This window comes from Cherax quadricarinatus, chromosome 46 (genome assembly GCF_038502225.1).
Source record: "Cherax quadricarinatus isolate ZL_2023a chromosome 46, ASM3850222v1, whole genome shotgun sequence".
NCBI lineage: Eukaryota > Metazoa > Arthropoda > Malacostraca > Decapoda > Parastacidae > Cherax > Cherax quadricarinatus.
In genome coordinates, this window is record NC_091337.1 from 10,076,159 (window position 1) to 10,102,497 (window position 26,339).

The window sequence follows — 26,339 nt, forward strand, 5'->3', positions numbered from 1 at the left end:
CTGCTGCTGCTGCTGCTGCTGCTGCTGCTGCTGCTGCTGCTGCTGCTGCTGCTGCTGCTGCTGCTGCTGCTGCTGCTGCTGGAGGAGGAGGAGGAGGAGGACCACCACCACGGAGCAGCTTCCTGTGTGACCATGGCTCTGACCTCGCACAAGCCCTGATTTCTGAACTCAAGAGGTTCCTGTAAGGTCATTGGGAATTATTTTAAGGTGATAATAGTCTTCCAGTTGGCAAAACAAGACATATTATTCAGTGTTAACAAATTGTAACTACAGATGTGCAGAAATTAATTTATTGTACCTGAACATTACAAAAACCTATATTAATATGAACATTAGTCAGTAGGCAGCTTTAAGTAGACAAAGGCTAGAGGAGAGTAATTAAAGCCTCTATAATTAGCGAGAATTTATCATAAATAGTTGGCACTGTCATGGCCCGCATGTAATGAGGTGCCAAGGGTTATGTATTGAAGGTCAACATGAGTGTCTGGCGCTCACTACATCATCCAACCTCCCTCACTCACGCTGCTGAACCACTCATGGGTTTAGCGCTTCACATGGATAATAATAGTGACTTTATGTGAAATGGAGACGGCGACGAAAGCATTGTTGTGAGTGTTGGTGGTTGTAGGGTGGAGTGGGGGCAGGTGTTGGAGGAGAGGCCCCCCGAGGAACACTCCTTGACGCTGGTGAAGGGCTCTTAATCTAGGGAATTGGATCGGTTCTCCAGTTCCCTGAATTAAGCCTGAATACCTTCCATCCCCCATCCCTACAGGTGCTGTATAATCCTACTGGTTTAGCGCTTCCCCCTTGATTATAATTGGAGGAGAGGTATCACATGTGTAGTGGTGGTGGTGATTGATAGAGGTGACGTGTGGTGGTGGTGACTGTCAGCCGATGACAGTCACCACCTGTTCATTAACCCTTTGACTGTCGCGGCCGTATATATATGTCTTACGAGGTACCTGTTTGACGTACATATACTCAAATTCCAGCAGCTTCAAATCAAGCAGGAGAAAGCTGGTAGGCCCACATGTGAGAGAATGGTTCTATGTGGTCAGTGTGCACCATATAAAAAAAATCCTGGAGCACGCAGTGCATAATGAGAAAAAAAAAAAACTCCGACCGTTTTTTTTAATCAAAATGCCGACTTTGTGGTCTATTTTCGTATAGTATTTATGGTTGTATTCTCGTTTTCTTGGTCTCATTTGATAGAATGGAAAACATATTATAGAAATAGAGGTGATTTAGATTGATTTTCCTATAAAAAGAACCTAGAAATGGAGCTCAAAGTAGGGGAAATGTTTGATTTTTGCCGATGTTCAAAAGTAAACAAATGATGTCATTGTCCAATAAATGTCCAACTAGCCATTCTAATATGCAGTTATGAATGGGTTGATGTTATTTATACAACTATTACAGTATTGCAGTAGTCTGCATAATAGTAAGTCTTCTATTTTTTGTTTGAATAAAAATTCAAAATAGAAAGCAAGAGTAATATCAGAGGGGCCTGGAGACATGACTGATGAACAAAGAAAATGTTATTTTAGAGCCAGGAATGTCTGCATTGTTCATTCTGGACCTTATTTTGAAATTGTCATATTTTTTAGTTTTCGTGAAATTGGCCAAATTGCAAATTTCTGACCGCATTATTAGGTAGTTGAAATCGGTAAATGGGCAGTTTCTTGTACTCAGTCGATAGACAAAATGGAGTTCTAAAGAAATAGCTATGAGTTTGGGCGACTGGAACAATGGAATTAGCCGAAAATAGGGCTCAAAGTGGGCGAAATCGCCGATTTGTAAACAGCGCCGAGGTCGCTAACTTCGCGAGAGCATAATTCCGTCAGTTTTCCATCAAATTTCGTTTTTCTGTGTCATTACAATCGGGAAAAGATTCCCTATCATCTCACAAGAAAAAATAATTTTTTTTTAAATTTTGCGACACCAAGAGACCCCTCAGGATTGGGGGTTGCGACAGTCAGAGGGAGTCGCCTGGACCAGACCTTGCTTCCTCTCTCTCACTCACACTCGCCTCTCAGGAATTTATATTGTGCTCAGCCACTTTTAAACGCACTCGTCTTTAGTCAAAGTCTGTGATCCAGCCTCATTACATGCAAGCAGTGTTCACTTGAATGCACGTTGCATGTGCTTCACAAGTCTACGTTACAACATAAGAGTTCTGGTGATACCAGGTGATTATGTTCTTGATTAACGTTATACACTTGTAACACTGGAAGCCTTGTAACACTGGAAGCTGGTAGCACTGGAAGCTGTTAACACTGGAAGCTGGTAACGTTTCCAAGCAGCACTCAACAGTGTTGGATTTTGTTCAGAGTTATATAAAGCAGAAAATATGGGAAATGCAAATACTGTGCGTTACTGAGTACGTTTAGAGGAGAGGATCAGTGACTACCACTGTTGTCTCTAGCACTGCTGTTGATGCTATAGGGGATGGGGTGCTTCTCCTAGTCCTAATCCTCTTCCCTTTGTTCCTCCTTTGGCTCTTCTTCCCTTTGTTCTTCCTTTGCCTCCTCTCTATCTCTTGCTCCTCCTTTGGCTCTCCTCTATTTCCTACTTCATCTCCCTACTGTCACAATGGTACCAGTGTTGAGGACTTCAGCACTAGTATACAGGTGAGGAAGACAGGTGTATATAGGCAGTGTAGGCGACAGTGTTCTTAATGCAGGTTGATACACAGATGTAGGGTGTCGAGGCCCAAGACAAGAAGCCTTGGCAAGTTTAGTGTCACCATTTTTTTTCAAGATAAAATCGACAGGAAAAAAGATATAAAATAGTTTACTGCAGGAAGCGTCGTCAGGCAGGCGGTGCAAAATACCCCCAGTGGAAAGTAGGGGCGCCATTGATACACTAAGAGAAAACAAAATAAGTGTACGGGGCCCAATACTGTTCAACAGCCTCCCACCATGCATAAGGGAAATTACCAATAGGCCCCTGGTTGTCTTCAAGAGGGAACTGGACAGATACTTGAAGTCGGTGCCAGATCAGCCGGGCTGTAGTTTGTACGTTGGACAATGTGCGGTTAGCAGTAACAGCCTGGTTGATCAGGCCCTGATCTACCGGGATGCCTGGTCGTGGACCGGGCCGAGGGGGCGTTGATCCCCGAAATACCCTCCAGGTTGGTAAGCGTTTGAGGAGTCAGAGGCTCGTGGAAGAGTTTTGTTGCTGGTCTGTTAGAGAGCTGAGGAAAATAGTATTGACCTCAGGCAAGATAAGAATGTTACACTCAAGTGTGCGAATGTTTGTGGAAGAGGCAGGGAGGCGACGAGTGGAGAGAGAGAGAGAGAGAGATTGAGAGAGAGAGAGCTAGCTAGCTAGCTCATAAGCCTTCATTTTAACATTTCGCTCAAAGGGAGCTATATGAAACCCTAATTTGAGCGAAACTTTAAAACACAAAGGTTCACTCGGGTGTTTGTGTGTTTCCATGATGTGGGAGTGTCAGCTACACCACTCACTCGCAATATCAAAATGGTATACAATACCGACAGGTTGGTAAAGAAGACACATAGGCATAAAGATGCCTAACTTTATCTGCTACTTGCACTCTGTCGAGTGCAAGTAGTAGATAAAAAGAAAATTGTAACCCACACGTAGGAGAGTCGGCTCTTGTAATAGGCGGAGTTTCGCCCTAAAATAGGGGCTACTTTTTTATATAATGCGAAATGTCTTAACCAAAACGATGTCCCATGTGTGTTGCATCTCTCTGGAGTTTTGCTTGTCTGTCGTAGTTCAGGTCGTCTTCCTGCTCCTCCCAGGTCATCTCCCAGCTCCTCCCACATACACACTGATACGGAAAATGCAAGAATCTTTGCCCAGTACGTGTGAGCAAAACCAGAGGTCGTCTTCGTACAATGGGCAGCTCAGAAAAAAGAGTAACAATGAGGTGGTGTGTTCTCCGGGAGTGAGGTTTGTGTTCACGCAAGACTGACCCACAATGAATGAACAGTTTTTATTTGCCTCGCTTTAAACCTAGGGAAAAAATTTCGACACGGGGGAGCAGGGGAACGAAGGAAGGATGAGAGGAAGGAAGGATGGACGTGAGGAAGGAGATAAAATAGAGAAGGACTATTATATTCAATGAGAACTAAATCTGTAGGTGTCATACAATGTCTGAGGGAGTAGGAGGTAATGGAGCTGGATCCCAAGGGAGGGGGTAGCACCAATATCTTGGATGAAGAGCCCTTCACTAGTCTGGAGGCAGAGGAGGGGGAGTTGACAGTGGAGGCGGCGGCAGCGGAAGAGAGATCACATCACTGCTGGAGCAAGTGACTTCACTGAAGACTAACGGAAGCCTTTATTGGACGGTGTCCGGTGGTGCGTGGCTGCTCTGAGCACGGTGGAAGGGAGAAAGATCGTGTCTGTTGTGTGTAGGTCTGTATCTTGCTGTCTGGGGAAAGGTCTATCGCTGTTAAGGGGGAGGGGGGAATGGAGGATCCGTCGCTGTCTGGGAGGAACATTCTGCCAGTGTCACGACACACACGAGAGTGATCTTTGGTGATAGTGAGCAGAGAATAGAGCGCATCAGTGTGGCTTTCATCACCGTGTGAGGCCAGCCACAATATTGTCTTCAGAGGGAAGGCAATTAACTCTGAGGGTCATTCTTGTACCACGCTTGAGAAAAGACAAAGTGAAATAGTCTTTGAAGTAAATACCAACGTGGGTTAGTTACATCGTTTAGGGAGAGGATCGAGTGAAGTATGAGACTGAAGTCTATTTAACCGTTATATACATAATTAAAGGGTATTTTTCAACCGAGGCCAAATTGGTTATGAAGATACGATGGCATGTTATGAGATAACAACAGGTTGGTGAAAAACTACACAAAATGCGATACAATTTTTTTTTTTGCAAGGTTTGTCCTGGGGCTTTGGATTCACCGAGGTCCCAGGACAAACACGGTTGGCAGGACAAGCAAAACATTTTAGTGGGATAGTTTCCCTCAGGTTAGTGCTTTATACAACATTATAAATAATTTTAAAAGCTCTGACTACACCTGTTAGCATTACAGGTGTAAATGTTGAGGTCAAACTCGTGTATACGTGGCGAGGTGATCCTGGCACAGCTCCTGATAAGCTAATCCATCACGTGTAAACACTGACCCAGTTTTGTGGCCTTGATAATGATGTAACAGTTAGGAATCTAGGCCTTCTGATTGGCTCACCCGGGTGATAGATGGCAATCACCCGGGTGATAGATGGTAGTCATCTTAGTGATGCATATCACTTATTCAACAACGGGTTGTGATTCCTGCCTGCTCAACCCACACTGTGATAATATGAAGGTATTCAGCTATACATTGAGACGTTGAAATCCACCAGCTTTGACACCAGAACGTCTGTGAAATTAATCGTATCTCTGTGGTTCAGAGGATCGTTGTCCCAGCGGACACTTCCTGCATAGGAAGTAGCATTTATGACGATCTTCCTGCATAGGAAGTAGCATTTATGAGGATCTTCCTGCACAGGAAGTAGCATTTATGGGGATCTTCCTGCATAGGAAGTAGCATTTATGGGGATCTTCCTGCATAGGAAGTAGCATTTATGGGGATCGTCCTGCACAGGAAGTAGCATTTATGGGGATCTTCCTGCATGGGAAGTAGCATTTATGAGGATCTTCCTGCATGGGAAGTAGCATTTATGAGGATCTTCCTGCATAGGAAGTAGCATTTATGAGGATCTTCCTGCATAGGAAGTAGCATTTATGGGGATCTTCCTGCATAGGAAGTAGCATTTATGGGGATCTTCCTGCATAGGAAGTAGCATTTATGAGGATCTTCCTGCACAGGAAGTAGCATTTATGAGGATCTTCCTGCACAGGAAGTAGCATTTATGAGGATCTTCCTGCACAGGAAGTAGCATTTATGAGGATCTTCCTGCATAGGAAGTAGCATTTATGGGGATCTTCCTGCACAGGCAGTAGCATTTATGAGGATCTTCCTGCGTGGGAAGTAGCATTTATGATGATCTTCCTGCATAGGAAGTAGCATTTATGAGGATCTTCCTGCATAGGAAGTAGCATTTATGGGGATCTTCCTGCACAGGAAGTAGCATTTATGAGGATCTTCCTGCATAGGAAGTAGCATTTATGAGGATCTTCCTGCGTGGGAAGTAGCATTTATGAGGATCTTCCTGCATAGGAAGTAGCATTTATGGGGATCTTCCTGCATAGGAAGTAGCATTTATGGGGATCTTCCTGCACAGGAAGTAGCATTTATGAGGATCTTCCTGCGTGGGAAGTAGCATTTATGGGGATCTTCCTGCATAGGAAGTAGCATTTATGGGGATCTTCCTGCACAGGAAGTAGCATTTATGAGGATCTTCCTGCACAGAAAGTAGCATTTATGAGGATCTTCCTGCGTGGGAAGTAGCATTTATGGGGATCTTCCTGCATAGGAAGTAGCATTTATGGGGATCTTCCGGCACAGGAAGTAGCATTTATGGGGATCTTCCTGCACAGGAAGTAGCATTTATGGGGATCTTCCTGCACAGGAAGTAGCATTTATGGGGATCTTCCTGCACAGGAAGTAGCATTTATGGGGATCTTCCTGCACAGGAAGTAGCATTTATGAGGATCTTCCTGCACAGGAAGTAGCATTTATGGGGATCTTCCTGCATAGGAAGTAGCATTTATGGGGATCTTCCTGCATAGGAAGTAGCATTTATGGGGATCTTCCTGCATAGGAAGTAGCATTTATGGGGATCTTCCTGCACAGGAAGTAGCATTTATGGGGATCTTCCTGCACAGGAAGTAGCATTTATGGGGATCTTCCTGCACAGGAAGTAGCATTTATGGGGATCTTCCGGCACAGGAAGTAGCATTTATGGGGATCTTCCTGCACAGGAAGTAGCATTTATGGGGATCTTCCTGCACAGGAAGTAGCATTTATGGGGATCTTCCTGCACAGGAAGTAGCATTTATGGGGATCTTCCTGCACAGGAAGTAGCATTTATGAGGATCTTCCTGCACAGGAAGTAGCATTTATGGGGATCTTCCTGCATAGGAAGTAGCATTTATGGGGAACTTCCTGCATAGGAAGTAGCATTTATGAGGATCTTCCTGCACAGGAAGTAGCATTTATGGGGATCTTCCTGCACAGGAAGTAGCATTTATGGGGATCTTCCTGCACAGGAAGTAGCATTTATGGGGATCTTCCTGCACAGGAAGTAGCATTTATGGGGATCTTCCTGCACAGGAACTAGCATTTATGGGGATCTTCCTGCACAGGAAGTAGCATTTAGGAGGATCTTCCTGCATAGGAAGTAGCATTTATCAAGATGGCCTCTTCCTCGGATCAAACTTATTTGCCTGTAAGCAAGTTTTTAGTGAAGATATTAAATCAGAGAGGGATTCTCATCCCCTCTCTCTTCACCCTTCCTTTCATTCCCCTCCTCCCTCCCCTTCCTCTACTCTCCTCCCTCCCCTCTACTCTCCTCCCCCCCCTCCCCCTATGGTACAGGGTAGGGGGTCAGAGGTCAGGGGTAACTAGCCTTCATTGGATTACCTGTCAAGGCCGAGGACACTGTACTCAATTGTATGTAGTTGGAGGACTTGAGTCCTAGCTCCTGGCCCCGCCTCTCAACTTGCCACTTGTCTGATTCTCTCCCTCCATGCCTAATGGATCTTATCCTACCTTCTCTTAAAACTATGTATGGTGTGTGTTTTGTGTGTGTTTTGTGTGTGTTTTGTGTGTGTTTTGTGTGTGTTTTGTGTGTGTTTTGTGTGTTTTGTGTGTGTTTTGTGTGTTTTGTGTGTGTTTTGTGTGTGTTTTGTGTTTTGTGTGTGTTTTGTGTGTGTTTTGTGTGTGTTTTGTGTGTTTTGTTTGTGTTTTGTGTGTGTTTTGTGTGTTGTGTTTTGTGTGTTTTGTGTGTGTTTTGTGTGTGTTTTGTGTGTTTTGTGTGTTGTGTTTTGTGTGTGTTTTGTGTGTTTTGTGTGTTTTGTGTGTGTTTTGTGTGTGTTTTGTGTGTGTTTTGTGTTTTGTGTTTTGTGTGTGTTTTGTGTGTTGTGTTTTGTGTGTGTTTTGTGTGTGTTTTGTGTTTTGTGTGTGTTTTGTGTGTGTTTTGTGTGTTGTGTTTTGTGTGTTTTGTGTGTTTTGTGTGTTTTGTGTGTGTTTTGTGTGTGTTTTGTGTGTTTTGTGTGTTTTGTGTGTGTTTTGTGTGTGTTTTGTGTGTGTTTTGTGTGTGTTTTGTGTGTGTTTTGTGTGTGTTTTGTGTGTGTTTTGTGTGTGTTTTGTGTGTTTTGTGTGTGTTTTGTGTGTGTTTTGTGTGTGTTTTGTGTGTGTTTTGTGTGTGTTTTGTGTGTGTTTTGTGTGTGTTTTGTGTGTGTTTTGTGTGTGTTTTGTGTGTGTTTTGTGTGTGTTTTGTGTGTGTTTTGTGTGTGTTTTGTGTGTGTTTTGTGTGTGTTTTGTGTTTTATGTGTTTTATGTGTGTTTTGTGTTTTGTGTTTTGTGCGTGTGTTTTGTGCGTGTGTGCTTTGTGCGTGTGTGTTTTGTGCGTGTGTTTTGTGTGTGTGTGTTTTGTGTGTGTTTTGTGTGTAACGTGGTAAATAAAGGTTAAGTGTAACAGTAAATATGGCAGTATATCACGGGATGTATCACTGTCACTACTACTGATTATATATATATATATATATATATATATATATATATATATATATATCTATATATATATATATATATATTATTATAATCTCAGCCTGTACCAAGTTCCTATATATGTGTCTGTGTCAATCTATACATTTCCTCTTGTACCAGTATATATATTTCAGCCTGTATTCGTCTGTAAGCTTCAGCTTGTATCAATCTCTTGTATATTTCTGCTTGTATCAATCTCTTGTTATTTCTGCCTGTATCAATCTCTTGTATATTTCTGCTTGTATCAATCTCTTGTATATTTCTGCCTGTATCAATCTCTTGTATATTTCTGCCTGTATCAATCTCTTGTATATTTCTGCCTGTATCAATCTCTTGTATATTTCTGCCTGTATCAATCTCTTGTTATTTCTGCCTGTATCAATCTCTTGTATATTTCTGCCTGTATCAATCTCTTGTATATTTCTGCCTGTATCAATCTCTTGTATATTTCTGCCTGTATCAATCTCTTGTGTATTTCTGCCTGTATCAATCTCTTGTGTATTTCTGCCTGTATCAATCTCTTGTGTATTTCTGCCTGTATCAATCTCTTGTGTATTTCTGCCTGTATCAATCTCTTGTGTATTTCTGCCTGTATCAATCTCTTGTGTATTTCTGCCTGTATCAATCTCTTGTGTATTTCTGCCTGTATCAATCTCTTGTATATTTCAGATTGTATTACCCTAATTTTCTGCGTAGTTGTATCTATATTATTATATTCTATATACTTCAACCTTAATCACCGACTTATATTTTGCAGTAGATTTATAATCCTTTTTTTTTACCTTATATATCTAGTCACTTTCTTATATCTGTCTTATATACAATTCCTTGTTTTCCCTTCGTACTTTTTCGTCACTATTTTCCTGTATGTTACTCCTGGTGTTTTTTCTGAATATTTCTGCTCGTGTATATTACTTTCAATATTGTAATTTGCTATACTGTTACCAAAATTTGTTACCTGTTGAATACTTGTTAAGTTTTGGAGGTCATGTCTCTGTCCTCCCATTGGTGCTGCCTCATACCAGGCCTCTTGGTTCAAGGTTGATCATTCAGGCTGTTGGTGCTAGTAAGCTGGGAGGAACTTGTGAAGTTCCGATTTTTGTTCTTTGTTCGTCATCTCTTAAGTTCATCAGCTCATCACTTATATTTCCTGCAATCATCATCAGTGGAAACTTGGTTCCTCTCCCACGTGAACATATCCTTGGAAACTCCTGCAGCTGTTGAACCTTTATTGAAGTAATTGATGATTCCTCCATTGCCTTGCTGAATTCGCTCAACTTAGGCAGACATCAACAATGTGTGACTCATCCTGTGTGATGGAATATGACGGGAGAACTTAGGTTTCGTTCCCACTATGTAACTGTTCTATAGAATACGGCAGCAGCATATTGTTGATGCATCTTTTTTTGAAGTAGAAGAAATAGCTTCACTCAAAGCGTAGGCACAACTGAAACTATTGTCGCACTACTTGGTTAAGTCGAAACACGCAAGACATCCTCCAGCATAATGGTCGTTATTAATCTCTGGAAACTTTTGAGCTTGTCACTGCAATTGCTGTTCTTTCCTTGCTGGCACGCAGGGATGTTCGGGGGCCACGTTTTTCCTTGGATTAAGGCAGATCTTCGTATGAAGCAGACCAGTTACTCTTCTGGGATAAAACTACAGTTACGAAACTCGAAAATGGCACAACATAAGATGTGACAGTGGTACACAACCTTGTTCACACATCCCTCACAAACCACGAGAGAATAGAGATAATTCAAACTCAAGCAGTATGCCTGAAGCACCCCAGTGGATTATGCCAACCTGTCTCAGAACATTTCTGTTCCATGCTCCCAGGAGCAGAGTTAAATATAACGAGCGCCTGTACAGTGGCCAAAATCTTCCGTCGAAAGACTCGGGCAAAGAAAAGAATTTCCTTGACTAACGGAGACGAGTTCTCTTCACTGACAAGACTTTTCGTATAACCATGTTGATGCCAGTGAAGAGTCACCACCTCCCCGGAGACTGCTGGAAAAAAAAAAATTGTCCCGCCAGAAGAGTACACTCCTCCACCATTTCAACAGGATCCAAGTTTTTTTTATCTTGCATCCCCCAGTGAGCAAATATGGAGCACGGACACCCTACTAAGCCATGTGGAACCACGCATAGCCGAGTCTAAGGTCCCAAGAGTAAAATGTGTGTCACTGATGGCTCAGTGCCTCCACATAAGAGTGCAGCAGCTGGAATACATCATGATGAGACAGTCCTGGGGAGGACAGAGTGGTGCCATTACTCATCACTACAAGCTCCCCTCAAGGAAGGTTCCTTTATGTTGGTGAGGGGCTTTTGATATAGGGAATTGGATCTGTGCTCCAGTTCCCCGAATTAAGCCTGAATGCCTTCCACATCACCCCCCCCAGGCGCTGTATAATCCTCCGGGTTTAGCGCTTCCCCCTTGATTATAATAATAATAATAATAATAATAATAATAATAATAATAATAATAGCAATAATAATAATAATCACCACAAGCTGAGTTAGTCTAGCATGTACTAACTCGTGCTTTACAGAAGAATAAACAGAACGCTGTTTTTTCATACAGATTCCACAGCTGCTCTCCAGCTACTCCTACATACTCAGCAGCAGTACATCTTATATGTACAGTACATGTACAGGGAAGCAAAACCACACAATACTACTGGACACCAAACCACATCAGTAGCCAGGGAAACTAATCTGCAGATAAAGCTGCCAAATTAGCCAAGAGGGATGATCATGTACGTGTCCCTATAGCGGTTGAAAGGCAACAAGAAGAGAGACTCAGTCACAAACAGAGATCAGAGTTGGTTGTTATAACCTGCTTTACAGTGCCAACCTCCACCTGCTACCAAGGATCTTACCTTTTACCAGACACAGCTATTCATTGGCTGCACCTTGGTTCTGCTCAAAGTAAATAGTAGAGAACACGCCAGAACACCATTAACACTGCCATCACACTGCTACACATCATTAATACCATACCTACTGGACTGTCAGACAACATTCCCACTACAAAGGAGCGTATTACTTCCATAGCAACTATATCAGGAACCTGTCGAAATAAGCTTGATTCTCATGACTCGAGCAACATGCTCATTTCAGAAGTGAGTATAGATACGTGAAAATTAAAGAAAGGAATTAATGTGCAAGTCTGCACATCAGAGGTGGACGAATCTTAATCTTCAGTTGGAGGAGCCGTGGATATTGAGGCGGTGGCTGTCTCGTTTGATGATTTCAACTGTTCTCTACAAAATGAGTTTTTTTTGCATAGTCTTCCTCCTCCCTGTGACGTATTTACTCTCGCATCTATATGTATTGTAGTTTTGTACCTGACTCAGTCTGAAACATCCCTCGTACGTGTTTCTGTGAAAGCTTCAAACATTCCATTTGTTTCTGTAAGAAGCCCACTCGTTTGCTTAATTTTGATACGTATTTTTTTTAATGGACCCCTCAAGGAAGGTTCCTTGATGTTGATGAGGGGCTCTTGATTTAGGGAATTGGATCTGTGCTCCAGTTCCCCAAATTAAGCCTGAATGCCTTCCACATCACCCCCAGGCGCTGCATAATCCTCCGGGTTTAGCGCTTCCCCCTTGATTGTAATAATAATACGTATTTTTTTTACTGGAGAAATTTACTATTTGGGTTGTTTGGGTTACCAGACATTTTTATTACGGGTTACAAGTACTTGTGGTAGTTTGACACGAAAACAGTGATCAACTAAATATAAAGAATGCCGCGAGCATTATGATCGCTTTTGAAAACCAGATATATCACTATCTTATTGTTGAAAATAACGTAGTTGTGATAAAATTGTAATAACGTGTACTCCTGGTGGCCTTTCTAAGGCTTCCTAGAGCTTCAGTATCCACATACTCCGGCGCTGCCTGCCACGGGATGGGTCTGGGAGCCACAATAACTAGCCACTTCAGCGCCAATATTCACATCTACTTGAAAATGAAGCTTGTTTATTGTCCTCTGCACGAGGATCGCGAGAACTTCACCATGTGTATATCTAATCCCATGTACGTTTTACCACGTGTGTACTAACGTGTGTGCTCGCTGCAGGAGCTGCGGGAGAGCTTCAACTATGGCCTCTTCTGCCCGCCCCAGAACGGTCGCGCTGGCAAGTTCCTCGATGAAGAGCGACCTCTGGGAGACTATCCTCTTCCCAGCCCCATCGGCTATCTCGAGGTCAGTACTTCCACCTTGTGCCTTCCCTTATCTCTACCCTGTTCTCTCTAACACTTCACCCTTTCTACTCACACTCTCTACTAGCCATTATCTCTACTTCCTCTACTTTTTTTTCCTTTCTCCATTGTAATGTGGAAGGAGAATATATGTTAATTCACTTTTTCTCGGAGGTCTTATTTACTATTCTTTAATTATATCAAAACTTTTCCCTATCGCAAATTGCTTCTTCGTCAACATCACTGCATGCATATAAAGTTATAATACACTGCAACAATAACCACAAACAATATTACAGGAATGAGAGAGGAGATATTTACGGTGGGGAAGGAGGGGGGCAGTAAGGAAGAAGGTATGGTCTGACTGGCACCTGGGTCTGACTGGCACCTGGTGCCAACAGGTATGAAAGTTTGCAGAAAAAGTTTACTCTGATGACATTTCAGTCAATGTTGAGCTTATCAAGTACTCATTATAAGAGACTTGGTCTTCAAGTACAAGCTTTACCAGGGAAGAAGGCAGTCACCTCACAGTGCTCAGGATAGTTCACAGGACTTAACCTAGCTTGTCCACCATACCGGCGCTTATACCATTAATTAGCCTATCTCAGAAACTTGTATTATTTCATTGTTCAGACTGGAACCCATTAGTTGGTGTTACCAACCCGTTGTCTGAGCCCACTGCACCATGGTGGGTGATGGGCATGTTGGTGATGGGCATGTTGGTGATGGGCATGTTGGTGATGGGCATGTTGATGATGGGCATGTTGGTGATGGGCATGTTGGTGATGGGCATGTTGGTGATGGGCATGTTGGTGATGGGCATGTTGGTGATGGATACTGTAGAGGTATTTAGAAAAACCAATTACCCAATTTAAGTTTTGAAAGATGGGACTTAGTGACTGCAGTTTGTAAGTCTGCAGATATGATTCAGTGAATCACCGTTGAATCATTCTTTTTTATTCTAGGCACACTCCTAGGAAGTGAGTGATAGCAAGATAAAAAAAATACTAGCTTGTGGAAAACGGCTGATTTATTGAGAAAACCCAAATGAATGGAAAACTCGTTGCTAAACCTAGGTAAAAAATTGCATTGATCCTTTTCCGAAGCATTTATGTGCATCAATTTCTGCACTATCTAAGCCCCTTGTAAAATTCACGACGTGACACACCAGGCAACCCCAGCTCATCCGTCTGCAATCCTGTCCACCCACCTGCATTCCTATCTACCACCTGAATCTTTGGCTCACAACTTAAAGGAGTAGGGTTTGAACCCTGGGTAGGATGTATGGGAAAGTCTCATTATTGTTCCTATTCACCTAGGTATCTAGTAAGTTTATTTAGGCACAGGTACATAAGTACAATTATCATACATAGTGTAAATTACCTAGGATAACCCAAGAGAGGTTAGAGTGGCTTATTTTCACTGGGGTTGCATCATGGCTGGGGAGACTGCAGGAGGTATCTGGTGAAGTCTGAATTTTCAAGGCACCAACATCAATTATCTGAGCAGTTGGTTCAGTGACTTGGTAAAACATAACTTAGTTATCCAACAACATAATTTGGATTTATTATGGATTAGACTAGAGCTTTCTGAACAATATTTTTAAATTATATATGACTGAGGACTTGGGAATGTTTGTAATTTACACTGATACGGGTACTTGTGTATCTGTACCTAAATAAACTTACCCTTAGTATTTGTTAAGGGCCACAGTAAACATTATCCACACTGATTGGCACTTTCGGTATATTCTGTTATTAAACCATTAATAATCCAGAGAAAATACTGTTCATCCAATAAATGTTGAGTTGTCTGCAACTGTTGCTTGTGCTAGCTACTTACTGCTAAAACTGGACATCATGATCTGACGCGGCTCTCACTTCAAGACGACATCTGATACATTACACGGTATCAGACGAAGAAAGACTCAAATAACTAAAGTTAGCAAGTTATCGTAGCAACAGTTTGAGAGTGGTTAAAATATTGTATAACCAGATAATACCATGAGTTATCCAACACCTTAATTTAGGTTAAGTCAGTACCTCCTGGTAGCTCACTAAATTTGTGTGTATGGGAGAACTCGCTACCGGTAGGAGAACATTAGAGACTTTGGAACATCTGAGATTGCTGGTGTTCCTTTCTTGCCAACATATTTGAATAAACTGCTCTGATATTTTAAGCACAAAAAATTTTATTTCAAGAAGCCATTAGTCCCTGTAAATACTGTACCTTAAACAATGGTATTGTTACAAATCCTTGTCTGATACACTAACCTTTTGTCTCACTCTTACAAGGTACTATAATTCTCAGCAGTGTACGTATTCCATATTTTTGCACCATATCACATGCTTTTAAATTCATTGAGAGATGTGCCTTGATTCAAAGATAAAAACTGCACCTTTCTTATCTGATTATTAATTTTAGTGCTTAATATACAAAGTCATGCTTCCATCCCTTTCTAGAACCTTTCATATATTAACTACACTCACATTGATGTTATAATTAACATACTTAATCCTCTCTAATTCTTACTCTTGTTTGTTACAAAGGAATCATATATGTTCTCTACCAGTTTTGAGACAAAATTATCTTTTGTCATAATCACCATCCATTCCAGTACTGCCCACTTGTTGTTTATCATAATCCTGTCCATTCCTCCTGCTTTTCTCCACCTTAAGCTTTCTTACTGCTTTATTCATTTACTTAATATTCCCAGTTATTCATTCATTCTAATAATTTCATTCTTCCTTGTCTCGTGCATGAGGCCTGGCCTCAGACCGGGCCACGGGGCGTTGACCCCCGAAACCCTCTCCAGGTAAACTCCAGGTAAACCCGCATTCCTATACACGTGTCTGCATTCCTATCCACCACCTGCATTCCTATACACCCGTCTGCATTCCTGTCCACCCACCTGCATTCCTACCTATCCCCTACACACTTACCTCAGATAAGATAATTCGTTGCTACTGTAGTAACACTCACGTACACTAAGATACTTGTACGTTCTTGATATGATTGTGGCTAGCAGCGGCATAGCTGTGACCATTTGCCACAGTAACTCTACTCTTACAGTCCATCCTAAAGAGTTGTGATTGAGTAAATAAGTTGCCGGAAAGAGTAGGTGTCTGACAGACCCGCTGGTACAGAACTGATAAAATCATCAAATGATATAACAGCGTTGCTTTGAGTGAGAGTCAAGACCAAGGATCTGGTAATTATCTTCGTATACAACCCCCAGCAACAACTGCACAGGAACTCGCTAAACAAAGATGGAAGATAAACCTTTAAAAATGTGGAGAATCCTACACGCAGTATTAGTATTGAGAATTCAACCTCCAAATTTAAAACGAATAATGAGACTGCGGTATTCTACCAGAAGTAATACTGGGGTATACTGTAGCCCAACAAGTGTATACCAGGTAACTGAGATTGTGAAGTTTACATTGAACCAAGAGACAATAGATGGTATTAGTAATACTAAATATGCTAGATTTCATCTTCACAAATCATGAATTGATAATTAAATACTTAATAAAATCTGACTAAGACCCGCGTCAGGAAACATTTGTCCTGTTTCCTGACGAACCTTACCTTACCTAACCTAACCTAACCTAACCTAACCTAACCTAACCTAACCTAATAAAACAGTAGTAACAGACAAAACGAAGTTGTTTGAGTAGAGTACAGTAATAAGTACCACCAAGTACAGTAATAAGTACCACCAAGTACAGTAATAAGTACCACCAAGTACAGTAATAAGTCCCACCAAGTACAGTAATAAGTCCCACAAAGTACAGTAATAAGTTCCACCAAGTACAGTAATAAGTACCACCAAGTACAGTAATAAGTCCCACCAAGTACAGTAATAAGTCCCACCAAGTACAGTAATAAGTCCCACCAAGTACAGTAATAAGTCCCACCAAGTACAGTAATAAGTCCCACCAAGTACAGTAATAAGTCCCACCAAGTACAGTAATAAGTCCCACCAAGTACAGTAATAAGTCCCACCAAGTACAGTAATAAGTCCCACCAAGTACAGTAATAAGTCCCACCAAGTACAGTAATAAGTCCCACCAAGTACAGTAATAAGTCCCACCAAGTACAGTAATAAGTACCACCAAGTACAGTAATAAGTCCCACCAAGTACAGTAATAAGTCCCACCAAGTACAGTAATAAGTACCACCAAGTACAGTAATAAGTACCACTAAGTACAGTAATAAGTCCCACCAAGTACAGTAATAAGTCCCACCAAGTACAGTAATAAGTCCCACCAAGTACAGTAATAAGTCCCACCAAGTACAGTAATAAGTACCACCAAGTACAGTAATAAGTACCACCAAGTACAGTAATAAGTACCACCAAGTACAGTAATAAGTACCACCAAGTACAGTAATAAGTACCACCAAGTACAGTAATAAGTGCCACCAAGTACAGTAATAAGTGCCACCAAGTACAGTAATAAGTGCCACCAAGTACAGTAATAAGTACCACCAAGTACAGTAATAAGTACCACCAAGTACAGTAATAAGTACCACCAAGTACAGTAATAAGTACCACCAAGTACAGTAATAAGTACCACCAAGTACAGTATTAAGTACCACCAAGTACAGTATTAAGTACCACCAAGTACAGTAATAAGTACCACCAAGTACAGTAATAAGTACCACCAAGTACAGTAATAAGTACCACCAAGTACAGTAATAAGTACCACCAAGTACAGTAATAAGTGCCACCAAGTACAGTAATAAGTACCACCAAGTACAGTAATAAGTACCACCAAGCACAGTAACAAGTGCCACCAAGCACAGTAATAAGTGCCACCAAGCACAGTAACAAGTGCCACCAAGCACAGTAATAAGTACCACCAAGTACAGTAATAAGTGCCACCAAGTACAGTAATAAGTACCACCAAGCACAGTAATAAGTGCCACCAAGCACAGTAACAAGTGCCACCAAGTACAGTAATAAGTACCACCAAGTACAGTATTAAGTACCACCAAGTACAGTACCAAGTACCACCAAGCACAGTAACAAGTACCACCAAGCACAGTAACAAGTACCACCAAGTACAGTAACAAGTACCACCAAGCACAGTAACAAGTACCACCAAGCACAGTACCAAGTACCACCAAGCACAGTACCAAGTACCACCAAGCACAGTACCAAGTACCACCAAGCACAGTACCAAGTACCACCAAGCACAGTAACAAGTACCACCAAGCACAGTAACAAGTACCACCAAGCACAGTAACAAGTACCACCAAGCACAGTAACAAGTACCACCAAGCACAGTAACAAGTACCACCAAGCACAGTAACAAGTACCACCAAGTACAGTACCAAGTACCACCAAGTACAGTAACAAGTACCACCAAGCACAGTAACAAGTACCACCAAGTACAGTACCAAGTACCACCAAGTACAGTAACAAGTACCACCAAGCACAGTAACAAGTACCACCAAGCACAGTAACAAGTACCACCAAGTACAGTAACAAGTACCACCAATTACAGTAACAAGTACATTACCAAGTACCACCAAGCACAGTAACAAGTACCACCAAGTACAGTAACAAGTACGACATAGCAGACATAGATAAGAACATTAGCCACAACTTCGTATTAAACTTTGTGGATAATACCACAATATAAAAAAGTCTCCTAAGAAAAAAAATTAGCCAAATATCAACAGACTTTTCCAATGGAGACATGAAAATAACAGTGTGTTCACTGGTGACTAATTATAGCTGCTTGTGTGTGTGAAGAATAAAGACGTTAGTGTGCACAGAATACATAAACTCCATCTCGTGGAACATAACTTTGGTACAAGTCTTTAAAACATAGCACAAATAATGTCATTTGATGTATCATACATGGAGTACAATAAAACAAATTCAACTAACCTCAAAAAAAGTGATTAAGACGCATTTGCGACAGTTCTCATTGTCCTTCGTGACACTTTTTTTTGGGTATGTTAAAAATGTTATAAAATGCTTGAACAAGTTGATTAAGAACTGTGCACGTTTGCACATGTCTTAATCATCAACTTGTTAGTATTTTACACCATTTTCAACATACACAAAAAAAGTGACACGAAGGACAATGAGAACTTTCAGTAAGAGGAACTTGCGCTTACGATGACACTATTCAAATCGCCTGTGCGTTCATATCTACTATACTGCTGTGTGTTTGTAGCTCAGTCAAGGCAGGAGAGATATCAAAGTTGGGAAATGTACAAAGATCGTTTACTGCTCGCATAAAGGCGATAAAGCATGTAAACTACTGGGAATGCCCCAAGGAATGGGCTTGAATAGGAGTGTGAGAAAAGACAAAAGATGCCTGATGATATACTAGAGCGCCAAGTCCCAAATCTACACACTTCCATAGCTTACTGGAAGGAAGGAAGCGCACAATAAATCTAGTGGAAGTAGGACTGCTGTGGGAACAATATCCATGGCCCAGGACCCTTAATTTGTTGCCAGTAAATATTAGCTATATTGCCAGAACAAATATAGAAGTCTTCAAGAGGAACATAGATAGCTTGCCCGAATGTTGTGCACAATCTCTGCGCCTTCAGATTATTGTATGATTTTTTTGTGCAGTAATTTTGAAGTAGACTTGAACATCAACAGGGCTGTGATGGCTATGTGGGTCAGCGAACAACTGGCAGCAACAGCCTTTTTGAACAAGCACTTAACAAGGACTCTTGGCCAAAGGCCAGTCTGGTAGGGTAAAAGCCCTCGAAATCGGTCACAGGTATATCTGATATACAAACATGTGGAGACAGACAAAAGCTGGTGTATCAAGCGTGCTTTATAGTAACCATCTGTCTGGGTGACTTCTTGGGCTTGCATGCGTAGATATATCCTTGAGAAGTAGCTGTCTGTGTAGGCCCTACTGACTAGCAACTATTATACAGGGACCAGGATGGTGCAAGTGTTTATTATATTCACGAGGAAGTGCTAAACCCATAAGGACCAAGAAAATGAAAAATTAAAGGTTATTATGTTCGATTTTGGGAAGGGGATGGTAATTCCAAATCTTTAAATCAAGAGCCCTTCAACATCAGGGCACCCTGATGAAGGGACACACAAGTTTAGCCCTTCTCTTTTTATAAGAATTGATTCGGACCGTATTCTGTTGATTGAGGTCAGTTGAAGATAGAGCACACTTCTGTCACTAGTGGTCTCACACTCTGGGAATCTTCCCGCTATGCAACTAGCTGTGCTGGGACCTGTGAACCTCAATAGTCTAAGCTTGGGAACTGTTTTTTCCCAAGCTTAACTGTTTAGATTTATATCTGTTTTTAGAGGGGGAGTTTGCAGAGGCCTCAGATATTTTAAGGGAATCTTTATAGTGGGATTTGGTGCAGTATATTGACTTCTGAACCTTTTATGAATATTTACATTGATCATTTTACTTGATATGGGGATGTGTAGGTGGTTTTAAATTGAAGTGATTTTTAAATGGTGTGCAATTGCAGTTTGGCTTGTGTAATCTTTTAATGGACAGACTTGTGAATGGCCAATAGATCCCAGTGCTCTTCACAACTCTCATAACATTCGACCTCCATAAACTGAAATAGGTAAGTGCAAATATCTGGTAGGTAATATCTCTCGTATGCAACAGAATAACAGCTCTGCGTTTTCTCTCTTGTACTTTTCTCTTTCTCATTTCCCCTTCTCTTTCTTCTGTCTCCCCTACCTCACCCACTCATGTTACATGTATAAGCACACGCATAGTACTAATTGAAGTTGTTGTGCCGTAGCTGAAGTACAAGCGTCGAGTGTACAAGATGCTGCACCTGGAGGAGAAGGCTCTGAGGGCCCTGCACACCCGTGCCAACCTCCGCCGCTTCCTCGACTACGTCAAGGAAAACAACGTCGAGAAAGTCAGCAAGATGTGTGCCAAGGGACTTGACCCCAACTTCCACTGTCAGGACACTGGAGGTGAGTGTGGGTACTTTAGCAGTGAGCTGCTACTCTATTGTATATGATAGTTACATTGCGGGAACACCCACAGTGTGTTGCTACACTGTGATAGTCTATATGATAGTTCCATAGCGGGATTAAAAGATAGGTTTGCTGTCATATTCAGTCAGTGTGGTTGTCATACCTTCTGGGGCCTGCCTAAGGCCCCAGAAGGTAGGTCAACCCTTCAGACTGGTCACAGGTGTACACACACCTCACGGAAGATTACCCGAGCTTTTCTTTCTGTAACATAACCTATCCAATTTACTCTGTTCTGAGACAGAGTCGTGGGAGTTGTTGATTCCTCTTTTTCCTAATTCGTAGTAAAGTTATAAATTGGTACACATTACTGGCAAGTTATCATTTGGATTCTGGGTGATTGTGTTTAATAATGAACGTCCACACCCCAACACAAAACGTGCGCGCGCGCGCGCGCGCACACACACACACACACACACACACACACACACACACACACACACACACACACACACACACACACACACACACACACACACACACACCTGCACCTGGGAAGCGATGTAGTGCAGGCAGGATCCATACATAGCTTTAAGCAGAGGTATGATAAAGCTCACGGCTCAGGGAGAGTGACCTAGTAGCGATCAGTGAAGAGGCGGGGCCAGGAGCTCGGACTCGACCCCCGCAACCTCAACTAGGTGAGCAACTAGGTGAGTACACCTACACACACACACACCTACACACACACACCTACACACACACACCTACACACACACACACACCTACACACACACACACACCTACACACACACACACACCTACACACACACACACACCTACACACACACACACACCTACACACACACACACCTACACACACACACACACCTACACACACACCTACACACACACCTACACACACACACACCTACACACCTACACACCTACACACCTACACACACACACACCTACACACACACACACCTACACACACACACACCTACACACACACACACCTACACACACACACACACACACCTACACACACACCTACACACACACACACACACCTACACACACACACCTACACACACCTACACACACACCTACACACACACACCTACACACACACACACCTACACACACACACCTACACACACACCTACACACACACACCTACACACACACACCTACACACACACACACACCTACACACACACGCCTACACACACACACACCTACACACACACACAAGGTGGACAAAGACAGGATGTTCCAGAGATTGGACACAGTAACAAGGGGACACAGTTGGAAGCTGAAGACACAGATGAATCACAGGGATGTTAGGAAGTATTTCTTCAGCCACAGAGTAGTCAGTAAGTGGAATAGTTTGGGAAGCGATGTAGTGGAGGCAGGATCCATACATAGCTTTAAGCAGAGGTATGATAAAGCTCACGGCTCAGGGAGAGTGACCTAGTAGCGATCAGTGAAGAGGCGGGGCCAGGAGCTCGGACTCGACCCCCGCAACCTCAACTAGGTGAGTACAACTAGGTGAGTACACACCTACACACACACACACACACACACACCTACACACACACACACACACACACACCTACACACACACACACACACACACCTACACACACACACACACACACACACCTACACACACACACACACACACACACCTACACACACACACACACACACACACCTACACACACACACACACACCTACACACACACACACACACACCTACACACACACACACCTACACACACACACACCTACACACACACACACCTACACACACACACACCTACACACACACACACCTACACACACACACACCTACACACACACACACCTACACACACACACACACCTACACACACACACACACCTACACACACACACACACCTACACACACACACACCTACACACACACACACCTACACACACACACACCTACACACACACACCTACACACACACACACCTACACACACACACACCTACACACACACACACCTACACACACACACACACACACACACACACACCTGTACACACAAACCTACACACACCTACACACACTCACCTACACACACACACACACCTACACACACACACACACCTACACACACACACACACCTACACACACACACACACCTACACACACACACACACCTACACACACACACACCTACACACACACACACCTACACACACACACACCTACACACACACCTACACACACACACACCTACACACACACACACCTACACACACACACACACCTACACACACACACACACACACACACACACACACACACACCTACACACACACACACACCTACACACACACACACACCTACACACACACACACACCTACACACACACACACACCTACACACACAGAGGGAGCAGAGGCGCTATGTGTACCCCTAACAACAATATTCAATACATCTATCGAAACAGGGAGATTGCCTGAGGCATGGAAGACAGCAAATGTAGTCCCAATCTTTAAAAAAGGAGACAGACATGAAGCATTAAACTACAGACCAGTGTCACTGACATGTATAGTATGCAAAATCATGGAGAAGATTATCAGGAGAAGAGTGGTGGAACACCTAGAAAGGAATGATCTCATCAACAGCAGCCAACATGGTTTCAGGGACGGGAAATCCTGTGTCACAAACCTACTGGACTTCTATGACATGGTGACAGCAGTAAGACAAGAGAGAGAGGGGTGAGTGGATTGCATTTTCTTGGACTGCAAGAAGGCGTTTGACACAGTTCCACACAAGAGATTGGTGCAAAAACTGGAGGACCAAGCAGGGATAACAGGGAAGGCACTACAATGGATCAGGGAATACTTGTCAGGAAGACAGCAGCGAGTCATGGTACGTGGCGAGGTGTCAGAGTGGGCACCTGTGACCAGCGGGGTCCCGCAGGGGTCAGTCCTAGGACCAGTGCTGTTTCTAGTATTTGTGAACGACATGACGGAAGGAATAGACTCTGAGGTGTCCCTGTTTGCAGATGACGTGAAGTTGATGAGAAGAATTCACTCGATCGAAGACCAGGCAGAACTACAAAGGGATCTGGACAGGCTGCAGACCTGGTCCAGCAATTGGCTCCTGGAGTTCAATCCCACCAAGTGCAAAGTCATGAAGATTGGGGAAGGGCAAAGAAGGCCGCAGACGGAGTACAGTCTAGGGGGTCAGAGACTACAAACCTCACTCAAGGAAAAAGATCTTGGGGTGAGTATAACACCAGGCACATCTCCTGAAGCGCACATCAACCAAATAACTGCTGCAGCATATGGGCGCCTAGCAAACCTCAGAACAGCATTCCGACATCTTAATAAGGAATCGTTCAGGACCCTGTACACCGTATACGTTAGGCCCATATTGGAGTATGCGGCACCAGTTTGGAACCCACACCTAGCCAAGCACGTAAAGAAACTAGAGAAAGTGCAAAGGTTTGCAACAAGACTAGTCCCAGAGCTAAGAGGTATGTCCTACGAGGAGAGGTTAAGGGAAATCAACCTGACGACACTGGAGGACAGGAGAGATAGGGGGGACATGATAACGACATACAAAATACTGAGAGGAATTGACAAGGTGGACAAAGACAGGATGTTCCAGAGATTGGACACAGTAACAAGGGGACACAGTTGGAAGCTGAAGACACAGATGAATCACAGGGATGTTAGGAAGTATTTCTTCAGCCACAGAGTAGTCAGTAAGTGGAATAGTTTGGGAAGCGATGTAGTGGAGGCAGGATCCATACATAGCTTTAAGCAGAGGTATGATAAAGCTCACGGCTCAGGGAGAGTGACCTAGTAGCGATCAGTGAAGAGGCGGGGCCAGGAGCTCGGACTCGACCCCCGCAACCTCAACTAGGTGAGTACACACACACACACACACACACACACGTGCTCATATACAACAGGCCTAGTGTCTAATCGACATGTGCCTAGGACAAAATGGTAACTAACACATATAAAATACTGCGCGGAATAGACGAGGTGGACAAAGACGGGATGTTCCAGAGATGGGACACAGACACAAGAGGTCACAATTGGAAGTTGAAGACTCAGATGAATCAAAGGGATGTTAGGAAGTATTTCTTCAGTCATAGAGTAGTCAGGCCATGGAATAGCCTAGAAAGTGATGTGGTGGAGGCAGGAACCATACATAGTTTTAAGGCGAGGTATGATAGAGCTCATGGGGCAGGGAGAGAGAGGACCTAGTAGCAATCAGTGAAGAGGCGGGGCCAGGAGCTGTGACTCGACCCCTGCAACCACAAATAGGTGAGTACAAATAGGTGAGTACACCTACACACACACCTACACACACACCTACACACACACACACCTACACACACACACACCTACACACACACACACACCTACACACACACACACACCTACACACACACACACCTACACACACACACACACCTACACACACACACACACCTACACACACACACACCTACACACACACACACACCTACACACACACACACACCTACACACACACACACACACCTACACACACACACACACCTACACACACACACCTACACACACACACACACCTACACACACACACCTACACACACACACACCTACACACACACACACACACCTACACACACCTACACACACACACACCTACACACACACACACCTACACACACACACACCTACACACACACACACCCACACACACACACACCTACACACACACACACACCTACACACACACACCTACACACACACACACACCTACACACACACACACCTACACACACACACACACACACACACATCTGCACACACACACACACATCTACACACACACACACACCTACACACACACACACACACCTACACACACACACACACCTACACACACACACACCTACACACACTACACACACACACACACACACACACACACACACACACACACACACACACACACACACACACACACACACACACCTACACACACACACACCTACACACACACACACCTACACACACACACATACACACCTACCTACCTACCTACCTACCTGGTCAAGCACGTCAAGGAATTAGAGAAAGTGCAAAGGTTTGCAACAAGGCTAGTTCCAGAGCTAAGGGGAATGTCCTACGAAGAAAGGTTAAGGGAAATCGGTCTGACGACACTGGAGGACAGGAGGGTCAGGGGTGACATAGCGACATACAAAATGTGTGGAATAGATAAGGTGGACAGAGACAGGATGTTCCAGAGATGGGACACAGAAACAAGGGGTCACAATTGGAAGTTGAACACTCAGATAAGCCAAAGGGATGTTAGGAATTATTTCTTCAGCCACAGAGGTGTTATGAAGTGGAATAGTCTGGCAAGTGATGTAGTGGAGGCAGGAACCATACATAGTTTTAAGACAAGGTATGATAAAGCTCATGGAGCAGGGAGTGGGAGGGCCCAGTAGCGGTCAGTGAAGAGGCAGGACCAGGAGCTAAGTTTCGA

General features: G+C 43.2%; 1 protein-coding gene across 6 annotated transcripts in view; it reads left to right on the plus strand.

Annotated features, from left to right (window-relative positions):
* Prosap (SH3 and multiple ankyrin repeat domains prosap) overlaps window positions 1-26,339 on the plus strand; it is a 638,020-nt gene that overhangs the window by 570,908 nt on the left and 40,773 nt on the right. For all 6 annotated transcript variants that reach the window (XM_070094487.1, XM_070094489.1, XM_070094490.1 and 3 more), the window contains 2 exons: window positions 12,731-12,856; window positions 20,620-20,800. In XM_070094487.1, the coding sequence (XP_069950588.1) occupies window positions 12,731-12,856; window positions 20,620-20,800 (307 nt within the window). The remainder of the gene's footprint in view (window positions 1-12,730; window positions 12,857-20,619; window positions 20,801-26,339) is intronic.